The sequence below is a fragment of the Ovis aries genome, chromosome 9 (genome assembly GCF_016772045.2).
Source record: "Ovis aries strain OAR_USU_Benz2616 breed Rambouillet chromosome 9, ARS-UI_Ramb_v3.0, whole genome shotgun sequence".
NCBI lineage: Eukaryota > Metazoa > Chordata > Mammalia > Artiodactyla > Bovidae > Ovis > Ovis aries.
In genome coordinates this window covers 58,977,529-59,002,550 of record NC_056062.1, presented here as the reverse complement: position 1 = coordinate 59,002,550, position 25,022 = coordinate 58,977,529, and the positions used below count along the sequence as shown (strand labels likewise).

Here is a 25,022-nt window from a genome sequence, read left to right as displayed (position 1 = left end):
AAGGAGTTATGAAAATTATTGAGATTAAATATATTACTGAAATTATTAAATTCCCAGGTGACTCAGTGGTAAAGAATCTGCCTGACAATGCAAGAGATGTGGGTTTGATTCCTGGGTCAGAAGATCCCTTGGAGAAAGAAATGGCAACCCATTCCAGTATTCTTGCCTGGAGAATCCCATGGACAGAGAAGCCTGGTGGGTTACAGCCCATGGGATCAAAAAAGAGTTGAACATGACTTTAGATTACATACAAGGAGTTATTAAGCTACATTAAAACTTTAAATGCACAAACATTTAAAATCATTGTCATTAAAAAATCAGTGTTACTATTAAAAATAACCATAAAACAAATACTCAAGCATCACCTACTGATTTTAGCAAGTAGAATGTCAGCAGTGACTTCAAATGTCTGGAGGGTCTTATCCCAGCTCCCTCTCCTTCCCTTCACCTGTGATCATCTGTACTTGGGTTCATTGTTCACTTGCTTTTTAAAAAATACCTCTACCTCTACCACCTGTATACATATCTCTAAGTAATGTATTGCTAAGCTCTGCCTGTTTGGAAAGAGATGTGAATCAATCATACCGCATGGCTTCCATTAGACCCTTGTTCAACTTTGTTTCTGACATTTGTCCACACTGAGGCATGTGGCTAATTAGAATTTACTTTCCATTGTGCAAACAGCAAAATTTATTAACCATAACTGCAGATGGATATTGGGCTTATTTCTAGTTTGGGGCTATTATTTGACTTTTTGGTGCACTTACTCCAACATCCAGGGGAAGGGTTCTGGAGGCAGGGCAGTCTGCTGGAAGTGGAGAGAGTTAATTTTATGGAACACTGTGGAATATGCTGCTACTGCTAAGTCGCTTCAGTCATGTCCGACTCTGTGCGACCCCATAGATGGCAGCCCACCAGGCTCCTCTGTCCCTGGGATTCTCCAGGCAAGAACACTGGAGTGGGTTGCCATTTCCTTCTCCAATGCATGAAAGTGAAAAGTGAAAGTGCAGTGTGGGAGAATAATGCCTATGGCCCAACCACTCAGAACTCCTGTGAAGTGGGGATTGTAACCTGTCAGCAGTGTGGTCATTCCTAAAGAAACAGGACAAACATTCTGGAACTAGATAGGATACTGCTCCAATTCATGTAAGTTCTACCCAGATGTAAATTCTAACACATGATTAGACAATTCACCAGAGGTATTAGATGCAGCCACACTAGGTAAACAGAATAGTGGGGAGGGTAAAGTCTACCCAAGACATGGAGAAACCGGTCTTGATACACGAGTTCCCAAACATGTAGCAATGCTGAGTAAGGCAAAGTTCTCTTGCTGGGTCTGCTCATGAAATTGGCTCCTTTCCATTCTCCCGAGGCAAGTGAATGACGAAACTTATTATGTAAATGCAGCTCAAGTTAAGAGTGCCTGGGAATGCAGAGAAGTTACCCAAGGTACCAATGAAGACTAAGTTATCAAATAGGCTCCCACCAAGGCATTAAAAAGTGGTTCCACACCACAGACCATAAACATGATCTAAACCCAAGGAAATAAACATAACATATGAGGGAAGAATAGACTGGAAAAAATTCACCACAAGAGAAAGACAAAAGTTTAAGAGTAACTACCTTGTATTCTCAAGGTAATTATTCAGAACACAGACTTGGTAAAGGAAAGGTCATAAGGCAACAAATGGAGATAAAAAGGGATTTTATGAAAAGAATTGTTATTTAGTTGCTAAGTTGTGTCTGACTCTCTGAGACCCCATGGATTGTAGCCCGACAGGCTTCTCTGTCCAAGGGGTTTTCCGGGCAAGAATATGAGTGAGTTGCCATTTCTTTCTCTAGGGGATCTTCTCAACACAAGGATCAAACCCATGTCTCCTGTACTGCAGGCAGATTCTTTCCTGAAAAGAATACAAGTAAGCAAATAATTCCACTGTAGAATTTAAAACTGCTAAAAAGCAGTGAAGAGGAGAATTGTTCCTGAATTAAATGGAATTAGACTAGTGGAATAGGCCAGTGGTTCCAAACCTATATGATCACAGAAGGGGGAGGATACTTAAAATACATATTCCTAGGGTTACATATAGGAGATTTTGATTGAGTGGGCCTTTGGTGAAGCTAAGGAATCTGTACTTCAAAAATACCCTGAAATGATTCAGAAAATCAATCTGCTTTAGTAACTATTAAGGTGAGACACTCACCAGAATTTTAGATTTAGCCAGAATTCAGAGAAAGAGAGAGAGAGAAAAAATCAGGTACACAGTATATATAGCTATGCACAACGAGAATAAATGAGGAAGCAATCAGAACCAATCTGAGAGAATCCATTTCAAAAATGTATACTGCCCTAAAGAAAGTGAAAATATAATGTATAAAATGGTAGAAAACATTTGCAAACCCTATATCTGATAAGGGGTTAATAGCCAAAACATAAAGAATTCATACAACTCAATAGAAAAAACAAACAAACAAAAAAACCCAGTTTAAAAATAGGCTATGGACCTGAAAAGACATTTCTCTAAGGAAGATATACGAAAGAACAAAAGGTACATGAGAAGATGTCCAGCATCACTAGGCATTGTTGTTGCCTAGTTGCTAAGTCATGTCCAACTCTCTTGTAACCCTGTGGACTGTTGCCTGCCAGGTTCTTCTGTCCATGGGATTCTCCAGGCAAGAATACTGGAGTGGGTTGCCATTTCCTTCTCCAGGGGATCTTCCCCAACTGGGACTGAACCTGCGTTTCCTGCATTAGCAGGCAGATTTTTTACTGCTGAGCCACCAGGGAAGTCTCACTAATCATCAGGGAAATGCAAATTAAAACGACAATGAGATTATCACTTCATTACCCATTAGAATGGCCATCATCAAAAAGACAAGTGATAACAAATATTGGTGTGGTTATAAAGAAAAGGGAATCATTGCGCACAATGAGTGGGACTATAAATTGGGACAGTTGCTATGGAAAAACAGGATAAAGCCTCCTTAGAAATTAAAACTACCATATGATCTAGCAATTCTACTTTTGCAAAAATGTATCCATCCAAGGATGGAGGGATAAAGAAATTGTGGTAAATATAAACATTGGAATATTAGTGTGCTAGTCGCTCAGTCGTATTCGACTCTCTGCGATCCCATGAACTGCAGCCCTCCAGGCTTTTTTGTCTATGGGATTCTCCAAGCAAGAATACTGGAGTGGGTTGCCATTTCCTTCTCCAATGCATGAAAGTGAAAAGTGAAAGTGAAGTCGCTCAGTCCTGTCTGACTCTTCGAGACCCCATGGACTACAGCCTACCAGGCTCCGCCGTCCATGGGATTTTCCAGGCAAGAGTGCTGGAGCGGGATGCCAGTGCCTTCTCCGTTTGAGCTATATGGAAGCCCATTTATTCAGCTATAAAAAGAGGAAACATGACTGTTGTGATGGCACAGATGGAACCTGAAGGCACTATGTGAAGTGAAACAGGCATACAGAGAAAGGCAGATAACTCTGTGATTTTACTTACATGTAGAATCAAAAATAGAGAAAGAGAAAAAATCATAGAGAAGAGATCAGAACTATGGTTATCAGCAGTAGAGGCTGGAAGGAAAGGGATTTGGAAGAAGATGGTCAAAAGGGATGAACTAGAAGTTAAAAGATAAGTAAGTTCTAGGGACGGGGGAGCCTGGTGGGCTGCCGTCTATGGAGTCGCACAGAGTCGGACACGACTGAAGCGACTTAGCAGCAGCAGCAGCAGCGGGGATGTAATATACAACATGGTTATAGCTAACACTGCTGTATGATATACAAGAAAGCTAAGAGAGTAAACCCTAAGTGTTCTCATCATAAGGAGAAAATCTTTTTCTTTCTTATTGTATCTATATGAAAAAGTGGATTTTTATTGAACCAATGTGGAAATCATTTACAATATATGTATTGATAGATCCCCTGGAGGAGGGAATGGCAACCCACTTCAGTATTGTTGCCTGGAAAATCCCATGCACAGAGGGCTAAGCCCATGGGGTTGCAAAGAGTAGGACATGACTGAAGGGAACGCACGCACGCACGCACGCACGCACGCACGCACGCACACACACTGATACATCAAACCATCATGTTGTGTGCCTTAAATTTACACAGATGATGTATGTCAATGACTTCTCAATAAAATTAAGCTAGTAGAAAGGGTAATAAAATGGATAAATGTAAACTCCCCAAAAATGGATAGTGGAGAAAAATCTGAGATGGCAAAAAAAAAAACAAAAAAACAAACCCTCTAGTTAAAGTTTTACTGTGGGCTCTGTGCAAACTGAGAAACATTTATGTCCACTGAATATCAAGATTTTTTTTTTAAAGAAACTTCCTCAAATCCAGGGAAAAGAAATATATCCTGTATACAAGAAAAAGATATCAGTTGAATCTGTCTATGTGTTTTTCAGGGAGAATGGTTACTTCCCAAATTCTATCAGTAATAAAGGAAGGCAAGGAGAAGACATTTTCAGCCAGGAAAAGGCTTTAGAATGCTGATGTGTTCTGTCTTCCCAGGTGGTGCTAGTGGTAAAGAACCCACCTGCCAACGAAGGAGAGGTAAAAGATGCAAGTTCGATCCCTGGGTAGGGCAGATCCCCTAGAGAAGGGCATGGCAACCCACTCCAGTATTCTTGCCTAGGAAATCCCATGGACAGAGGAGCCTGGTGGACTACAGCCCATAGCGTCGCGAGTCAAACATGCCTGAAGCGACTTGGCACGCATGCGTGTGTTCTCTCTGGTAACTGAGCTGCACCAGCAGTGTGGACGCTGAGGAAAGCAAACGTTGTTAAATAGCATTGTTTCTAAGGAGAATGTAAATGCGATCTCAATCTTGAAGCAAGAGGTCCCATTATGTGACAATCAATAGCTTAATCATTGCGAACTGAGATAAAAAACTTGGAGTAACAAAAACTGGGAGGAAGGGTGGTATGGGTTGGAGCTGGAGGAAGGAAAAGTGTGAGCATTTTTCATCTGTACATGGGGGTGAGTCAAGAGATATTGTTTCATTTTTGACATTAACAGTTGAGAAACAGAGGTTTAGAACATAGATTTTAAACACATGTCAGTATTATTTTAAAAAATCTGATGGTAGCAGTCAAAAGAATTTTAAACAATTTCCTTTACCTTCCAGATTCCTGGAATGGGATGGGGAGAGTGGGAGGGAATCAAAGAAAAACTCATAACATAGAGCAAAACTCATCACTGTCATATTTTTTTAGAAAGGGGAAGAAACAAAAGAACCCCCCCCAAACTGAAATCAAACGTAAGCTAAGAGAACAGAATAACAAATAATCGGCTTTTATAAATATACATATTTATGAAAGTCTAAAAATATGTGCACCAAAATGGTAACAGTTGTTCCTGCATGGTGGGTTTAGAGTAACTTTAACTTTTAAATTTTTGACTAATTTAAAAAAAATTTTCTGGCAGCAATTACATATTATGTATGCGATTAAAAATAAAACGTACACTGAATATTCCTCTTCATTCATCTGAATGAACACTGATCACGAAGCCGCTCATTAAAACTAGAAATGGCCAGCCTAGCTGCAATGGCTGAGATTGGCATTTGCTGTGATTATGCAACTTGTTTCACTAATTTGACTCATTTCCCCAAACAGGATGCACAGGTGGCGTTCATTTATTTAGTCACAACACTAATTACTCTTTACAACTGCTCTTCCCTGGTTTTCTCAGTATAACCGTTGCAGTAGTAGCAAAGCACCCTTGGGTGCTTGCTTGTGTGTGTGGCTAAAGGTGTGGGACCTTGGCTGCTAGCCCAGCGAGACTTGGTCCTCAGCTGTGCGGCAGTCCCTGTGAGGCTATTAGGCTCTCTTGTTACATGTTAGCTCCTTAGCACCATACACCTTTTTTTTTTTTTTAGGATTTTTTTTCTTTTAATGCAGACCATTTTTAAAGGCTTTCTTGAATTTGTTAGAACATTGCTTCTGCATTATGTTTGTTTTTTTACACCCCCAAGTCATGTGGGATGATTTTAGCTCCCTGACTAGGGATTGAACCTGCTCCCCCTGCATTGGGAGGGGAAGTATTATTCACTGATCTGCCAGAGAAATCCCAGCACCATTCACTTTTATCTGCCTTCCAGTCTCTGCCGTTATATTTGCCCCCACCACAAAACTTAGCCCCACCGGTGAAAGTCCCTCAGTTGTGTCCAGCTCTTTGCAACCCCAGGGACTGTAGCCCGTCAGACTTTTCTCTCCATGGAATTCTCCAGGCCAGAATACTGGAGTGGGTAGCCGTCCCTTCTCCAGGGGATCTTCCCATCCCAGGGATCAAACCCAGGTATCCCACATTGCAGGTAGATGCTTTACTGTCTAAGCCACCAGGGAAGCCCAGGAATACTGGAGTGGGTAGCCTATTCCTTCTCTAGGGGATCTTCCTGACCCAGGGATTGAAATGGATTCTTCTGCATTGCAGGCAGATTATTCAGCTGAGCTACCTTACTTGTGGCCATACTGAGCAAGTCCTTTCTTGAATCTGGCTGCCATGCCCAGAATGCTTTGTTACATTAGGGCTGCTCCGAGGGTCCACAGCCTCCTTTGCCTATCCCCTTAATTCCCTGTATATCGTGACTGCTTTTAGTTGTCTATTCTGCTGAGGAAATGTCTCTCTCACCACATGGGATGCCTGCAGGCAGGGAAATATGGTGTTTGCTTCCAGCAGGAGCACAGTGCCTAAAAGGTAGAAAGTGCTCAACAGACGCTTCTGTGTGGAAAGCTCCTCTGAGCTGCTTCCCTTCAGCCTCTTCTTCCCTTGCTCATACCTCGCTTTATTGCTTCTCATGAGAACCTGAAACTGAGTCCCCCTGAAACTGAGTTCCCTTTGAAACTTCATTCCCTTTCTTGTCCTGTTCCCCTCAGGACTGAGGGATATCAAAGAAAAGGTTGTGGGGGGGGACTGAAAACTAGCAAGACCTTGTGGGGACCAGTCTCCCCATTTCCCACTTTCCTTCTGTGACATTCTCTGACTTCCAAAGAGCAGACTCAAGCAGTTAATGATTAGAACAACAGTCACAGGCTTTCAAGTTCACCCTGAAGGAATAAAGTTAACAATCTGATGCCCTTCCCCGCAAAACCCAGCAGAGGATGGTGATTTCATGCTGACCACAAGCACACACCCCCCAGACTGGTTGGAATGATTGAGATTCCTGAGACATCACCCATTTACCTCACTACCTACCAGTCAGGAAAAGGACCAGGAGCTGATCACCTACCCTGAGACTGTCACCTCTAACATTGGCTTTAAAACCCCAGAAAGCCATTGAAAGTTTGGGTATTTTGAGCATGAGTTGCTTACTCTCCTTACTTGGTAAATAAATGCCGTATTTTCCTTCACCACATCCTGGTGTCGGTAGATGGGTGAGTGAAGCCAAGTTTGGTTCGGTAATAATTTTAGGGTCTAAGAAGCAGTGTTTGGCAAAGCATGTTCCCTGCGCTTGTGAGCTCCACAGAGCCACTCTCCCAGTGCACAGATGAGATTTCTATGCAACAAAATAAGCTGGCGAGAGTTCAACGGCAGGGTGGCTGTGGCCGGCTCCACCCTCACAGAAGAGTCCAGCTAGCTTGTGCTTCCATCCCTCCATCTCCTACCCGAAGCTCCATCCTTCTCTGGAAAGAAGCTGGCATCAGGCTTGTTCAGCTTTGTTCATCGTGATCACAAGTGGGTCTCTCCTGACAGAGAGGGAAGGTTCACAAAGGCCTGACACTGAAACTGAATACTCCCAAGTTGAAGAGTGACGTCATCCAGCCTTGTCTTTTAGAATATCATCAAGTGATAATCCTTTTGTTTTACAACTTACAAATGAAGGACAAAATAAAGTGCCTTATGGTCAGGCTGGGTAGACGGAGTCCTGAAAACAGCGGACCACACTCAAAAGGCATCTAAGTCACTAGCAGCTCAAGAGACCCTCTGAAGAACTGGGGTTTATGCATTTTACTTGCCTCTCACCTCCTCTCTGATCACTGCCCCCCCCTTGACTTCTACTAGGTCACCTCTACTCAGATCACACTGTACTCAGCGTCCAAATAGCCCATCACTATGCCTCTGGTGAGTGTCCCATTCCTTCATGCCCATTCTGCAAACCAACAGTCATCCTTCAAGATGGTGCCCAAATGCCAACTCTTCTGCAAAGCACTCTTTTTTAAAAATAATTTCATTTATTCATTCATTTATTATTGGCTGTGCTGGGTCTTTGTTGCCGACAGGCTTTTATCTAGTTGTGGTAAGCAGGTTTCTCATTGCAGTGGCTTCTCTTTTTAAAGAGGTGCACAGGCTTCAGTAGTTGTGGCTTCCAGGCTCTAGAGCACAGGCTCAGCAGTTGTGGCCCATGGGCTTATTGCTCAACGGAACATGGGATCTTCCCAGATTAGGGATTGAACCTGTGTCTCCTGCATTGGCAGGTGGATTCTTTACTGCTGAGCCTCCAGGGAAGCCCTGCAAAGCATCCTTGAATGATTTTGGCCACAGTTAGACACAGAAACATGGTACTGGGGCAGCCATTAGTACTATGCTATTGCATTAGAATTGATCTGTGTTTATATCTCCATTTATGTTTTTATTCAACAACCAGATATTGGCTAAGTGACATGAGTGGGTGAGCTCTTTGAGGATAGAACCTGCTCCTGTCATCCCTGTGACCCTAGACCTCAGCTCTGCACCTGTGTAAGTTATGAGCACAGTCCATAAAAATGATGAAAAGATAAAGCCCAGCTCTTTGATATTCAGGAATGACTAGGCTCATTTGATAACAGAGAGGAGCCCACCTTTGTATCTAACATATGTAAGGAAGATAACACAGTTTTACTTTTTTAAAAAATAAATTACTCTGTCAGGAATTTCTTCTCAAATCCACTTTGAACTGCACCTCCCATAATTTGAGTCTCCCCTTGATCCTCCCTTGCCTTGAAAATGACAAAATGTTGCTCTCCATTACTATTCCAATATTTGAAAATTATTCTAAAATTTTCTCAGCTAGTCCCAACTAACAAAAATATGTGATGTTAAGTCCAGGTTTGATGCAGGATACAGGATGCTTGGGGCTGGTGCACTGGGATGACCCAGAGGGATGGTACAGGAGGGAGGTGGGAGGGGGGTTCAGGATGGGGAACTCATGTACACCCATGGCAGATTCATGTTGATATATGGCAAAACCAATACAATGTTGTAAAGTAATTAGCTTCCAAATAAAATAAATAAATTTAAATTAAAAAAAGAAATTTCCAATATATAAATACAGGATCTTTCTACACTTCTGAAGATCTTAATTTCCCTTAGTTATCTTTCATCATTTCCATTGTGGAGGTTTTCCACATCTTTGTTCAATGTTTTTCCAATAAATTTATTATTAAAAAAAAAGAATCTAAATTAACTTTATTCTTATAGAGCCCAGTTTTCAAGCCTAGATATCCTTGACAAATACATTTCTCCTGGGGACTGAAAGTCTTTGCATCACATGTCACTGCTGTGGGACCAAAAGCTTCCTAGGTTCGGTAAAGGCACAGCCTTAGTTACAGGAAGAGACTTCCTACATCTAAGAGTGTACGGGCCTCAGAGACCCTTTACCTATTGTGCGACATTCTTGACGGGGCTGTTAGGGCCCTTGTGGTTGTCTTGTCCATTTTCCTCCAGGCTTTCCCTCCCCTTTCTTTTGTGCACGTGACTTTGCAAGTCTGCACTATGACACATTTCCCTGATCTGCTAATACCAAGGGGTTTGAGGTTTGTTTTTCCAAGTAACCGTCTTTCTGAAACACCTGAGGGGCTGGCCACAAGTTACTTTGTCCTGAATCCCAAGTGTTAATATAATGTCAAGGAGGACCTGCCAGAAGATTTTCAGCAATTACTGTCCCACAACTTAGTGTGTTATAGATTGAAATGCGTCTCCCCCAGATTAATATATCAAAGTTCAAATTCCCACCAGGTCAGAGTGTGAGACCTGATTTGGTGGTGTAGATGGAATGATGTAAAAGATGAGGTCACACTGGAGCAGTGCAGCCCCCAATCCAAAATGACTGATGTTCTCAAAACGGGAAAACTGGGAGAGAGGCATGTGAAGACTGGCATTATCCTGCCATACAAGAAGCTACCAGAGAGGCAGGAGAGAGGCCCCGAACAGAGCTTTCCTGATGCCTTCATGTGGATATTTGTTGTTCTAAGCTACCCAGTTTGGGGCACTTTGTTTAACTCATCATGGGATATACTAGCTGCTTGCTTAGTTTATCTGGCTATTCTGAAGGGGGCAAGAATGTTTCCCTTTACAATTTATATCGAGTGTTCAAGTTATGCTATGTACTATGTACTCCCCTGGGAATGATTAGACTTGGACATTGTCCTCGGCCCTGAGGAGGACAGCAGTGAGACTGTAGCAGGAGGGACTGGCTGGGATGAGGAGGAAGAGAGAAGGAACAGCACATAGATCTCCACTCCCTCAAAACCTCCTAATATATGCAGACTGGTGTGTATTCGCATATTACAAATTAGTTACGGTTTGGCAAGATCAATAATCTGCTGAGACTCACACACCCAGAGAGTAACTGCACAGACCTGGAATCCAGCTCTGTCCGACTCCAAAAGCATACCAGGATTTTCCTTCTGGGGAAGGAAACTGAACATCAGGGTGTTACCAAAGAAAACTGCCCACTATCATTTTCTTATCTTATATGGGTAGGTTGTGATTGTTTTATCTGAAGTCAAGCATTTGGACAAAAACAATCTTTCTTTTTGGGTCTATGATATTTTGTTGCTGTTCAGTTGCTTAGTTGTGTCCGACTCTTTGCAATGCCATGAACTGCGGCATGTGAACCATCAGTGTCTTTCACTATCTCTCAGCGTTTGCTCAAATGCATGTCCATTGAGTCTGTGATGCTATCTAACCATCTCATCCTCTAGGAAGCTTATGGCTACAGAACTGTCTTCATGAATGGAGGAAGAAGGAACCTCACGCTTCAGAAAATTTTTCCATGTAGTCCTCATTTGAGAGTTCAGCTCTCTGGACTAAGGGACAAGACTATGCAACCAAGAGGGTCCGTAGTCATTGCTGGCTTGGGACCAGTAATCCATGTTATGTGCTAGTTTTGCCTTTACACACCAGGGTCTCTTCCATGTTTTGAGTCCCAAGGAACTGAGTGATTTCAGACCTCAGAAGCAGAGAGACCAAGCATGCTATCTTGATATGCTTTCTTTAACCTCATTTCACCTTCTAGTCACCTCCTGCAGATTAAGCAATAAAACTTTTTATTCACTACTCATCTAAAGACAGGGAGGGATCTTGGGCCATAAGAGTCCAGACTTAAACAAAATCACCAGGGATGGAGGGTCACACAGGAAACACTCATCACAGTTAAGAGCAATGCACAGACCAATGGAAAGTGGTAAAACTTAAAAGAATAGAAACAAAACTAGCAAGCAGGCTCTACTTTCAGAAATATGAAACTTCTTCCCCTTTGAAACTGGAGCTCTCCAGTTAGAACTGCTGATGAGGTTCATGGGTCAGTGCCACGGTAATTACAAGCTAATCACCACTTGCTAGCAACAGTTTCTGTAGTTGCTCTTTAATCTAAAAAGAAAAACTTTATTTTTTATAATTGTACCTAATTATCAAGACAGTGAGTTTGTGATTACTTTGGATTCCAATGATGGGATGATGAAAAAGCTACGCTTTAAAACAGAAAGTGGCCCTTGATAAAGATGACATTTTCTTCTCAAAGCAGTAAGATATGGATATTTTAAAACTGTGAAGGATGGGAAAGACTTTGGGTTGCAATGTTGTTGTTTTTACCTTTCCTTGTGGGATTTCTACTTGAAGGAGCTCAGAGTCTACTGAAGACAGAAAATTAACTACTGCTTAGGTATTTCACCAGGTTCTACTAACAAACAGAAAGTCATTTCCACCTGTGGGGATCAGCCTCCCTGGGCTAGAACACAAGTCTGCTGCTTGGAAATTAACCAGATCCTGGCATCACCCTATGACAAATTCCTGACATCCTTGTGGTCTTGCTATGTAACACAAACAAAAAGAAAACTTTCAAAACTCCAATACATGGTAAGCACCGTTCCATACAATGTTGATCACATCAATATATTGTCACTGATACTCAAGCTCCCCAGGAGAGTAAAGAACAAGAAGTCACTTATCTTTAAACAAAGGTCTTTGCCTCCTCTATCTCCCACCTCCCAAAGTCCTCGGTATAAAGAAAGAAAAAGAGAAAAAAGACATGAGCTGACACTTTGCCAAACTGACTTGGGGTGGAAAACAAAAGGCAATTCCTCAAAGCCCCTGTGGGCCAGGCTGATGAAAATCAGTGACTTCCTCATCACTCTTAACACACAAAACAACTCTGGTGTTTGCCCTGAACTTTTCAGCTCTGGCTGCAGCTCTGAGGGGTAGTGTGATGAAGCAGTCTTGCTGCTGCCTCTGCAGTCTCTGTCAGCAAAGCCTGATGGAACGATGCATTAGTGATTCTGCTCCTGCTTTTCTGACAGGTCCCTGAGGGGGCTTCTAAGTAATTGTGCCTGGCCTTCCACAGCTCTAATGGGACATACCTCCCTTCTTCTTCCTCCCACCAAAGCTAAGACCTCAGCCCAGCACGGGGCAGCTGTCTATTTAGGGTGAGTGGTTGGCAGCCTCCTGCCCTATTCTGGGCTCTTCTGAACTGTGTTTCCTTGAAGCTTGTCATTCCATCAGGATATGGGTATAACAGCAGCTAGATACAGACAGAACGATGTTTCTGAATAAAAGAATGTGCTACCTAGGAGGCATAACCAGTATTTAATTTGCTGCCTGTGTGCGATAGACTGTGAGCTCCTCAAGGGCAGGGGCTGTGTCTCATTTGTCTTTGTAGCCTCAGTGACTAACATACGTTCATTTGTTCATTCATTTACTCAAAGCTATTTACTGAGAGCTGGAGATACAAGACGAGAAAGGCACAGGCTTCTGCAAAGCATTAGATACTTCTTTTGCCCCACAGGCTGGACTGCCATGGAATAAATACATCTTCTAATATGTTACAAGAGACAAAAATATCCCTCAAAATAAGTAATACAAAAGTAGAGCTATCTTACTCCTAGGCTCCTCGAATGTCAAAGATGAACAGGACCTGCTTTTACTGATAAGGAAAGCAACTCTCAGAAAGAACTGACCAATCCTTGATCTTGCGCTCTCTTCACCTTGAGCAAGGTGGTCCATGGAAGATAAAGTACTTCAAGCAGAAATTTCCGTTGTTCCCTGCAGCCCTCCTGCCCGCAGAACCCAATTTTGTCATGTATATACATTTATTTTTAATATTCTAATTTTCAAAAATTCACATAACTTGAGGAGATCTCCAGACTGGTTTAAACAAGGATTGAGAACTAATGCCCACAAGAGCCAGAATGTAAAATGGCTTTAAGAAAGTAAGGCCAGGGGAAAGAATGAAGGTGAGGAGAGAGCAAAGAAGAAATACAGGCTCTTGTTTCAGTTCTCTGCTCCAAATAGATGGCTTGAGCCAAGGAGTTTCCTCTTGCCCATGCTTTTGTTGGGTAGGCATTCAAAAAGGGCTCAGCTGGGTGGTCCATCCTTGATCCATATGGTGTCCCCTTATGGGGGCGGAGGGTACATTTCCAAGATGGCTTCTTCAGTCAGGTGTCTGGCATCTGGGGGATCCTTTTTCGGGGGGCGGGGTGTGCCACACAGGGCTTGTAGGATCTTAGTTCCCCAACTAGGGATTGAACCCACACTCTTGGCTGTGAAAGCTTGGAGTCCTAAGCACTGGACCATCAGGGAATTCCTTCCTGGGTGCTCCCTGACCTTTATTTTTCTCCACTGAAGTCTCTTCTAGGACATCTTCCTGTGGCTTGGGCTCCACACAGCACGGTAATCTCAGGGCAGGTGCGCTTCTTACGTGGCTACACTTGGACAAGTGTGGGAACTACATACTGCCAGTTTCTGCCACATCATAATGGTCAGAGCACTCACTCAGCCTTCAAGGGGAGGATACCCAAGCACCACCTCTCAGTAAGAGGAATGTTAAGAGAATCTCCAAATGTCTTTAGTGCGCCCTCAGTCTGTTTCAAAGAACGGCCACTAGGTATCAGGCTGTTGCACTGGTGGACTGAGGTCCCATATGAAATAGTTAAAAAATTTTAAGTAGAAGATGGAAATTTATATTTAAAATATAAATATTTCAAATTATTAATTCAACTTTATGAATTAATTCAAATTAATTACTGAAATTAATTCACAGTTTCTGAAAAACTCTGTTGTCAAATATGCATGTTGGCAGATTCTGGCTGTGCCCAACACTATGCACCCTGGGCTTCAGGCACTAAAAGAAATTCTTATAAAGGAGCTTTAGGAAAATGCTGACATGTATTTGGATATTTTCTGCCTATAACTGAAAATAAAGATCTTAAGGGCGTTTTATCATCTTTGACAACAGAATTTTACTGAAAACACACCAGTAGGTAAATGAGGGATCTTTCTATGTAACTCTATCATGATCCACAAGAGAAAACCGAATGTCTCCTATTCTGAGAATTCCCTTCTCCCATGTCTATCTTGGTCAAAACACAGTTTGATGAAATGTAGAGTGATTTCCATTTCTTGTTGAATTTGACTCAGAACCAGAGATACAAGATATGATGGTGGTAATGACTTCATGTCTCAAAGGAAAGAAAAACAAAAAGTTCGGAAACTAAATAAGAAGTCACTGATATAAACGGTCCAAGTTCCATATGAGCACTTTTTAAACTTCAGTGACTGACTCACCTTCTGAGTCAGGAGAATCAGGGGATGTTGTAAGACACAGCATTTTGAGTCAAAACTCCAGATGATTCTGAGAAAGGTAGCCCTTGAACCACATTGTGAAAGTCGCTCAGTTGTGTCTGACTCTTTGCGACCCCATGGACTGTACAGTCCATGGAATTCTCCAGGCCAGAATACTGGAGTGGGTAGCCTTTCCTTTCTCCAGGGGATCTTCCCAACCTCGGGTCCAAACTCAGTTCTCCTGCATTGCGGGTAGATTCTTTACTAGCTGAACCACAAGGGAAGCCCTAACCACATTGCTAGTACTCAGTTATGAGGGAAGGTTTTTGAGAGAGAGCTGGGCATAGCTCAAGTATGAATCATGACCACCCCCCCCCCCTTTTTTTTAACGCTTACCATATGATTTTAATGGCCTTCTCAATGAACACAACCATTCATACAGTTCAATTTCAAATGTCTAATTACATAGTTAATGAGGTTATTCATTTTTGTCAGATCAGTAACCTGGTGCCTTATTTGCTTAAAAGGGATTGAGCAATCTATTAACTCCAACAACAAGGAAATGTGCAATTGAAATCTAGCGTTGTTCATGCATGATTATTGTCTCAACAGGCAGAAATCTGTTGTGAACAAAGCTGGAGATCAGCAAAGCCCAGATTTAATTAGATGAAGAACCAAAGGTGCACTGCAGTTTGCCGAGAAAGTAAAATGTGCATCTATCAAGGGTGGTTCTAAACACTGAAAGGTCTTGATTTCTAGATTGATGAATCATACCTCCTTTTATGAGCTGGTAGCTGTGGCAGTAATGGGGCCAAGAGAAGAACGTGGGCTCCATCTGCCTGACTCAGTGGGGAAAATGTGCTTGGAGTAGCAGGTAGGGTTTCTAAGCCTGGATTGGCAGTTGCTGGCTAACTTAGCTCAGGGAAGTCATCCCTTCCTTGTGGCTTCCATTTCCTCTTCTGTACGATGAGGAGGGCCGGCTTGGGTTATAACAATGGTGAGCACAACTGTCCACGTGCCATACCTGAGAAGGAGCCTGCTCACCCAGACCACCTTGCTCTCCACTCATCCCTGGCCTCCTAGTCCTCCTCTGTTTAGCCCTGTCCCCACCCGCTCCCAACCCCACCCCACTCCAATCCTCTACTCAGCCACATCCAACAGAATGGAGCAACACCTGGGCTGAGACCAAATCTGTAGCCCTGGCAGAGGATCTCTGAGGTCTCCTCCTGGTTGCATGCAAATTAGGGTTTGGGAGGGAGAATCAGGTGAAAAGAAACCACAAAGAGTAGTTTTGGAGAAGGAAAAATATTTTCAGGGGCAGGAATTGTCCTGGAATAGAAACATGCAATCTGAGAAGGGGGAGAGGGGAGCACACAGCTTGCCAGCGAATTTTAGACCCATCCTGGTTATCATGGTGATGGAGGTCTAGGTATAGTCATCTTCAGTGAATTCTAGCAGGACAATTGGCTTTGGGAAAGGCAGGGCTGGGATTAGGGTGAGCAAACTCATGGATAGACACACGCATGAACCTGGGCGTGGGGGCCTCCCTTATATTTTGCACCAGGCTCCTCATGCACCTCACCCTAGTCCCAGCCCTGAAGAATTGCAATATAGGATGATGGCGCTGCAGGCTTCTGTGAAGTTGTCACCTATTTCACAGACCCCTGGGGGCTGAGTGGGAGTGGGTCTTGCAGGAGGGGAAATACAGACGGATCAGCTCAGGGTAGGCCAGGACTTCCACAGATCTGATTTACTAAAGGGCATTTGGTATTAAGGGGAAAGGCTTTGGATCTGTGTTGGGTTAGCTATGCAACTGCGGTCAAGTTACTTAACCTGTTTAAGTCTCAGTGTTCAAGTCTTTCAAATGAGAGTAAGATGGTCTTCTAAGCAGGAATGCTGTGAAGACAGGGAAGGCATCCATGGCACCCGGCACACAGTACTCCATCATTACATGGAAAGTCTTCTTTCCAGCCTCCATTCCACCCTGAGTGTCAGGAAATGAAACAAAACAGGGACAGCAAGCTTCTTGCCAAAAATGGATGTGGAAATGCACGTCCTTGGGCAGAGGAAGCCTCGCAGGTCTTGACATGCATTGTTGGCTTTCTGAGTCATCACTGCTTTCTCTTGTAGCACCTCCCATCCTCCCATCCTGCTCAGGTTGGATTTGATCGGAGGTGGATGGTACAATGTCAGGATCTCGCCCACTAGGAAAATTCTCCCAGTGCTGCTCCGAGGCCAGGATTCCAGGAACAACCTTTACGAAATCTGTGTCATAGGCCTGCTTAGTAAGAATTACAGCTACCACTTAGTTATGTGATCAGCGTGTGCATGGCCCCTGCTAGGAATCTATGAACATTATCCACATCAGCCCTTCCTCATATCAGTCTATAGATGAGGAGATAGAAGCAAACATGTTTCATGACTATAGACATGGACTAGGAACTCAGTCTGTTCCTGAGTTCTTAATCACTATTTGCTACTGAAGCATCATCACTCTGGAAATGCAAAGAACACAAGAAGAGTTCGTTATGTGCAGAGAGTTTGAAGAGGCAGAGAAGAATCAGCACTTGAGTGTGAAAAGCAGTGTAACAGTATAAAGCAGCTCAGACAGTCAGCTCCTTGGGGCAGGGACTTTGTTTTATTCTTTTTTTGTATCTCCATTTTCGAGTGCATTGAATGGCTCTTAGCAGGAGCTTAACCACTGTGGATATGGATGTATAAGGAGATAAAATAATCATGTGAAGGCATATGCTACAGATAAGAGACACTGGTGGGAATTCAGGGAGGTCCACAGTGGTGCAATGGAGAGGGCCAGCTTCATGGAGCACTCTGTGAGCTGGGATTTGGAGAGGTCAAAAAGATCAAAGAGGATACAAGAAACACATAAATGAAGGCATGATCCAGCGTGAGCATAGAGCATTGGGACTATAAGGAGGACCAACTGCTTATCCAGTTGCCAAACAGCCTGCGAAACCAATAACTGACTGGTTCTTGGTATAGAACTGTATGTTATCTAGAAACAGGTCAACCATGGCTGTGAGAACAAGGTCAAAGGCAAACAGTGTAGGCAGGTCTAGACATACAATATAGGGAAGTGAGCTGGAGCAGGCTGGCCTACAGGAAGTACAGTTCTCCACCCATGGTGGAGGATATGCAAATATAACTTCTGGAAGCTGTGAAAAACACCAGGAGGACAAGTCAGCCATGAAGAATGTGAGGAGGAAGGGCATCAGAGACAGGGCTGGAAGGAACACATGCTGGGGCTGATCACCCTCTTCAGATGGTTTTTCATGCACCAGAGCAGCCTACCTGCTCTCGGGAGACCCTGGGCACATCTGTTTATTCTCTAAAATGAACTCAAGGAAATTGTATTTACCAAGGGATAAGCCCACAGGCTCAGCCATGAGGCTCAAAAAGCCTCCGTTTACTAGAGTCGTCTAACTAGATATATAAAACAATTCCTATGCACCAATATAATTTGACATGATACATTTCATACAAATGCTAATATAATATTTATCTATATAAACAATTTTATCCTGGGCTAAAGAGCTAAGGCTAAAAAATGGGAGAACACTGGGGCTTCCCTGGTGGCTCAGTGGTAAAGAATCTGCCTGCAATGCAGATGTGGTTTGACTGCTGGTCCAAGAAGATCCCACATGCCATGGAGCAACTGAGCTCATGACACGATGACTGAGTTAGTGCTCTAGAGCCTGTGAGCTGAAACTACTGAAGCCCACATGCCTCTAGCCCGTGCTCCGCAACAGGGGAAGCCACTGCAACGAGAAGGCTGCGCACCGCAACTGGAGTAGCCCCTGCTCGCCGAAACTAGAGAAAGACCCAGCACAGCCGTAAATAAATCAAGGAAGTGAATCTCTAAAAAAATGGGAGAACTTGAAAGATGGTTTCATCCTTATCCCGGTCACCCAAATGTGCCAAAAATGTGATGAAATTGTAGCCAGCCAGCTGTGCTCTGTCACTGTTTAGTTCATCTGGGTGTCCCAGCCAGGAAGGAAATCATTACTTGGTAATGACCTCCATGTGGGCCTCAGGAACCCTAACATTTCCCAGAGGGGTGATGTGGGGTGATCGCCACCTCTAACTTGTGGGGGTAAGGATGTGAACAGCTCATCCTTACCCACACCGTACACTGTGGACCCCCAGTGGGCCATGTATTGTTAAAAGGCATCGTGAATAAAACTCTTTCCTGGTTGTGACAGGGATCCTTAAGAACATCTCAGGTTTGCTGATTCACTAGGGGGACCAGCAGGACTCAGCAGAGAGTTGGGCTCACAGCTAAGATGTATCACGACAAAGGGATGCAGAGCAAGATCTGCAAAGGGAAAGGGCCCCCGGGACGAAGTCTGGAAGAAACCAGCACAAGTTTCTGAGTATCCTGTCCCCAGGGAGGCACACAGGATGCATTTAATCCCTCCAGCTATCATTTGTGACAACACGTGTGAGGTGGTATCTACCAGGGATGCTCATTAGAGAGTCATCGCCCAGAGTTTCTTTTTTTTTTTTTTTATCAGGATCTGGTTACACAGGCGTCCTCAGCCTGGCATGTACCAAATTTCTAGACTCCTGGAAGGAAAGCAAGTACTCAGCATGAATGATCTTGTATGGACAATTTAGTCACATGGGCACATGGGCCATTCTGACCAAAAGGTAGTGGGAACTCTCCTGAAGTCCATTTGGGGCCAACCTCGCAAGAAAAGCAGTCTCAGTCTTGTTATGCTAATTTCCTCCATACAATAATCTTATTCAGTCTAGAAAACTGTATGTCAGGGCCACCTGTGGGAGGTTAATAATACACATTAGCACATGAAAGTGCTTCGAGAAGTACTATAGCGTAAAAGGACTGGCTTTAAATTTTAACCAACATTTTTCAAACCTATTTGGTCATTATCCTTTAAAAAATACAGTGCTTATTACATCCTTTTGGATACTAGCATTCTATAGAATATGATTTGGGAAATACCAGCACTAAGTGTGTGAACCTGAATTACTTCTCTGGCTTCGGCTTTCACCATTTATTAAACACACTCATAACAACAGCTGGCACTTATATTGCTCTGACTGTGTGTTAAGAGCTTTTTTATACAATAACTCATTTAATCTAATAAGAGGTTGGATGAGGGAACCTCTAAGTGGGGTGAAGCAGAGCAGTTGGGGGAGACGTCGAAGACACTGAATCACCGCCCGAGATCACGCCCCAGCTTTGCCAGTTACCAGCTGTACGACAAGTTCTTCAACCTTGATGTGCCTTGGTTTCTTTACCTCTGAAATGAGAAGGTGCTTAATATACAAGAAGTGCTGCACATGTGGTTGCTGATTTTTTTTTTTTTAAGTAAATGAATTTCTTTCCAGCTCAAGCAGCTTTGATAATATGCTCTATGCCGTGAACCACAGAGGGGCACCGAAAATAGACTCTTGTGGCTTTAGAGACTAAGGGATGGGACAGTCAGATTAAGGTGGCCTGAGGGAACAAGAAAAGCCCCGGGTGGAGCTTGCTCCAGGTCCCAGGAAGCCGTGACACCCACGGCCAGTCAAAGCCAAGGCTCATGCCAGGGAGTAGACACAGACCATCACCGGCGAACAGGCACTATTTCCTGAGAGTCTAGGACTGAGGCCAACAACATAAGTGATCTGCTTTTGACTGTAAATAAAGCAAGACTCCAAACAGCCTTCAATTAAACCTGGTGATTTTATCCATATGGTGGAAGAAAGGGACCTTGCAAGAAAATCCCCTCTGAATCAAGACTCAGACAGATCTACGTGGTGGAAAAGAAGAACAGGGAAGGATGCCAAATTGAAAAATGACAAACTGCCACCAGGAAAAAGCCAATTTTTAAATATGCCTTAACACTTTTTTTTCTCTCCCATCTCAAGCTACCTCCAATTGAGGAATGTTCTATAGAACTGAATAATCCTTCATCGAGATATATGGAGAGTCAGCAGTGTCATTCTGGAATGTGAAGGACAGTGATATATTTTGTAGTGAGTCGATAGTCACAGGTGGGTGTAGAGACTGGGAGGAGAAGACCCCTCAGCATGCTTGGGTGTGCTAAAACTGTTGCTTAAATAAAGAATTTTGCAAGGACTTGGTGAGGAAATTACGTTATTATCTCTTTGAGCCAAGCCGATGATTGTCATACCCCTGATTGTTCACACAGATAATTCCTTGTGGCCATGCTTCTTGGACTCATCCCTCTCTCTCTTTTTTTGCAGGATCCAAAACATTCCACACACTTTCACTGTGCCGTCCATACCTGTCAATTCCTAATTAACACTGACCTCAGTGCTTGGCTCACCATTTAGGTCCAAAAAACCTGTGTTGAATAAATGAAGTCATTTATTCACAGATCTGTCTGTTTTCAGTATCCAGTGTTGGCCTCCTTGTCTAGCAACATCTGATGGGTCCAAGCCTGTTTATTTCTGAATCCTGCGTTCTACAAATGTCTATTAGATAAGTGAATACATATATGCCTCAATTTAGGGATTCAGTGGACACACACGGAAGGGCTAATCGCATTCTGGTTACCTCAAAATGGATCTTCTTACTTCTGGGATGCAAGCTTTGTAAAACATGCATAGATTGGTATCCGGATTCTTAAATGTGGTACTTAAAATAGCCATATTCTCTGCGGGAATCCTGCCTACTTCTCAAGAGCTAGCCCTTTCCGCTTTTACTTTTCTTGCTGCCATTCCTAGTTCTGATTTTTTTTTACTTTACTCTCTTTAATCACATCCCATCACCTCCCTGACATCTCTGTGTGACAATCTCTTATGTCAAGAACACAATCTGTTCTTTCTTGCCATGTTGGAAAGAAGTCTTCAAAGCTCACTTTTTCCCCCATGACTTCGTCTTTAGTAGCTATATGCTTCTTCCTCTAAATATTAATGAGAAAAGATTTAAATCTGTTAAATTTATATCCCTGTCATTGACTAAGTAAAATGGAGTACTTACTGTGGTCAACACCTTTTAGGGTGTCTGTCCGTCTCACAATGACCCCAGCGGATGTCTTTAGACAGCTAGGGAGACAGATTACAATCCTATTGTTCACTGTTGTTGACTGGATCAAAGGTGGGTGAGTCAGGCTTCCTGTTCAGGGAATATGGAATTGGGTTGGGGTAGGGCAGAAGATAATTGGGAGAAGAAAGGTGAGAAATGGAGAGCACTTGAGAGAGTTCTGAAGGCTTTAGTCATAGTGAACTTGAAAGAGTGAGGCATCGTCTGTTATTCTGTGACTTGAGTTGCAGAGATACTGTGATTAGAAAATGAGGTCAATAGAAAAGGAGAAATGAGAGAGAGGAGAGACAGATAGACAGAGGGAGAGCAAGCAGGCTATTGTCTAGATCCCAGTTCATAGTTCTATTGAGTTGGCCAAAAAGGTTATTGCAGTTTTTCTGTAAGATGTTATGGAAAACCCAGAATGACCTTTTTTTTTAAACATTAAATATTTTTATTAAATCATTAAAAAATAATAAACCCATTACATCTTAATCTGTTTTATGAAATAAATATTTTCCAAATTAAAAAATCAGTGAAGAGTGACATTCCTTTACACTTTTTTCAAATTTTCTTAATATCTGGCATACTTAAAAAAATAATTCTCAAGTCTTTTTTTGCATTTTTTTTGTAGTTCATTGACTTTTAATTGATATAATTTTTTCTTCTAAAACACACACACAAATTAGAAATATAAAAATTGGTACCTAATCTATATTTTTTTCTATGCTGCTTCTCCTCTATCCTCAATTTTTAGCATTTTATTGTTATCAATATCTCATAATTTTTTCTTTGAAAATTTTTAGTGGCAGCATGGTATAGTCATGTGGATAACTGATGGAAACACTTATCTACTTTTTGTTTGCTTATTTTTGCTTTCTTTTAAAAATTTATTTATTTTTGATTGGAGGATAATTGCTTTATAATTATTGTGCTGGTTTCTGCCATACATCAACAGGAATCAGCCACAGGTATACATGTGTCCCCTTCCCTTTGAACTTCCCTCCCTCCTTCCACCCAAGAGCTAGGCTGTCACAGCGCTGGTTTGAGCTCCTTGCATCATCCTGTAAATTCCCACCGGCTATCAGTTTTACATAAGGTAATGCATATGTTTCCATGCTACTCTCTCAATTTGTTCCATCCTCTCCTTCCCCTACCGTGTCCACAAGCTGAATGACCTTTTTGACCAACCTAATATTTCTACCCAAGGCCCTGTTTCCTGACTCTTGGCTCTGAAGCCCAGTCAAAGACTTCTTACCTATGTGAATTACCAAGCCCTGTTGTTCTACTGAAGCCACTTTTGGCTTTCTGTTCTTTGCAACCACAAGAATCCTAACTCAACTAATGGGAAAACTGATTACAAATAGGATTGTCAACAATAACCCTTACATGCATTCAACATTGTGCACACTTACGAACTGCTTATTATTATTAATACCTACTACAAGCAAGTACAAGAGCAAAGCTGCTGAAGCAGCCATCCAAAGAACTAATAACTGGGCAGCAGCTGAAGGTTAAAAAGCAAACCAGGGAAAGGGAATGGGTTTCCTGAAACGATAACTTATATGAGAAGTCATCATCAGATCACTAGCGATGACTTAGTTTATTAGAGTCCCTGAGGGTCGGATGATTATAGATCAGGAGGAGAGCAGCAGGAAGTGTTATCAGGAGAGAATAAAACAACGAAACAGATGGATTTCTGTGTTTAAGATGAAGATTACAAGAGCACAAAATACTGGCTCTGCTCAGGTGGTTCCGAAAAAAAAGAAATGGCCTCTGTCTTCATGGTGCCTAAGAAATCTACTTCACTCTTACAGATACCAATACAGCATTACGCAACTGTCAATTTAATGATGGAAGTGCCACCAAAGATTCATATTAAACAGAAACCAAACATAATAGACAGTGGGGAAAAGTGGGGACCTGAACTAACTAACCATGTTTGAGGAAATAATTGAGGCAATAAAAAGATCAATAGGAAATCAGGCCATTCTCCAGGATGTAAGGATCTCTCAGGGGAATGTTTTAAAAGACGAGCATTTTATGAACTCATCCCATTTTTAGCACACTAAGAGATGTAACTCAGGTCACTGTTATCACTGCAGAAATGGATACAAAACGAGACTCCAGGGAACTGCAGAGCTAGTGCATGTATGCATGCTTAGCTGTGTGCGACCCCGTGGACGGTAGCCCACCAGGCTCCTCTGCCCATGACAAGAATACCGGAATGGGTTGCCATCTGGCTGATAAAAACGAACTTGGTCACACTGCTCTCTACTCAATGTAGCCCTGCAGATATATCAAGAACAACAGAAACATTGTTCCAGGTCAGAAAAATTCAGTAACTATGTTGCTTCAGAAAATTTGGAAAACTGAGGGGTGCAAAGAAAATAAAAAGCACCCTCAAACAACCAGAGATACCACTTAAAATTTTGGTGCATTTCTTTCCAGTTTTCTTTTTTTCCCTATAAGATACACTCACATATCTACTGTGTATACACTAAAAATAACATTTTAAACATCCTGCATATGCTATTTTCATAGTCTTCATTTAATGTCTGGTGAGAACTTTCTCTTGTCATTGCATATAATTTCAACACTGTACACATTCAATTATATGGTTTTGTCATAGTTCAACCAACACATTAGATATTTATATAGTTTCTACTTTACCATTTGCTATGGACTAAATGTTTGTGTCTTCCCAAAATTCATACGCTGAAGCTCTAATCCCTAATGTGAATGTATTAGGAAGTGGGGCTTTGGGGAGGAAAAATGAGGTCATGAGGCTGGAGCCCTCATGAATGCGATTAGTGCCCTTGAACATGAGCCGTGAGAGAGCTTGCTTTTTTCCCTTCTCTGCTACCTCCAATACTGCTGCCTGCTACCCCCAATTATGCAAGGATGCAGCAAGGAAGAAACTGTCTGCAAACCAGGAGAGTTCTCGCCAAGAACCGAATCAGCTATCACCTTGGTATTGGACTTCCCAGTCTCCAGAACGATGAGAAATACATTTTTGTTGTTTAAGTCACCCAGTCTATGGTATTTTTGCTTTAGCAGCACAAACTAAGCCACTACTTTTTTAAACATTAAAAAAAAGAGAGTGTTGTTTATTTCCACCTCCTTTCCCTGTCCCTTCCCCATGATCCATTCTCACCTTTTCTGTCTGGTCCTGCTCTGGGAAGCTGACTCCTGTGGACTGCATTACCTGTGATCTCATGCCATCTTGCTTCTGGCTGTTTTTAT

General features: G+C 42.6%; 1 protein-coding gene across 9 annotated transcripts in view; it reads right to left on the bottom strand.

Moving 5' to 3' along the window:
- Nucleotides 1-25,022, bottom strand: part of SAMD12 (sterile alpha motif domain containing 12) — a 455,621-nt gene that overhangs the window by 150,671 nt on the left and 279,928 nt on the right. For 2 of the 9 annotated variants that reach the window (XM_042254361.2, XM_042254367.2), the window contains one exon: nt 1-25,022. This exon is cut by the window's left edge and continues 22,084 nt beyond it. The exons of the other annotated variants lie outside the window; for them this stretch is intronic. In XM_042254361.2, the coding sequence (XP_042110295.1) occupies nt 24,859-25,022 (164 nt within the window). In that variant the 3' untranslated portion in view covers nt 1-24,858. 9 annotated transcript variants of the gene reach the window in all.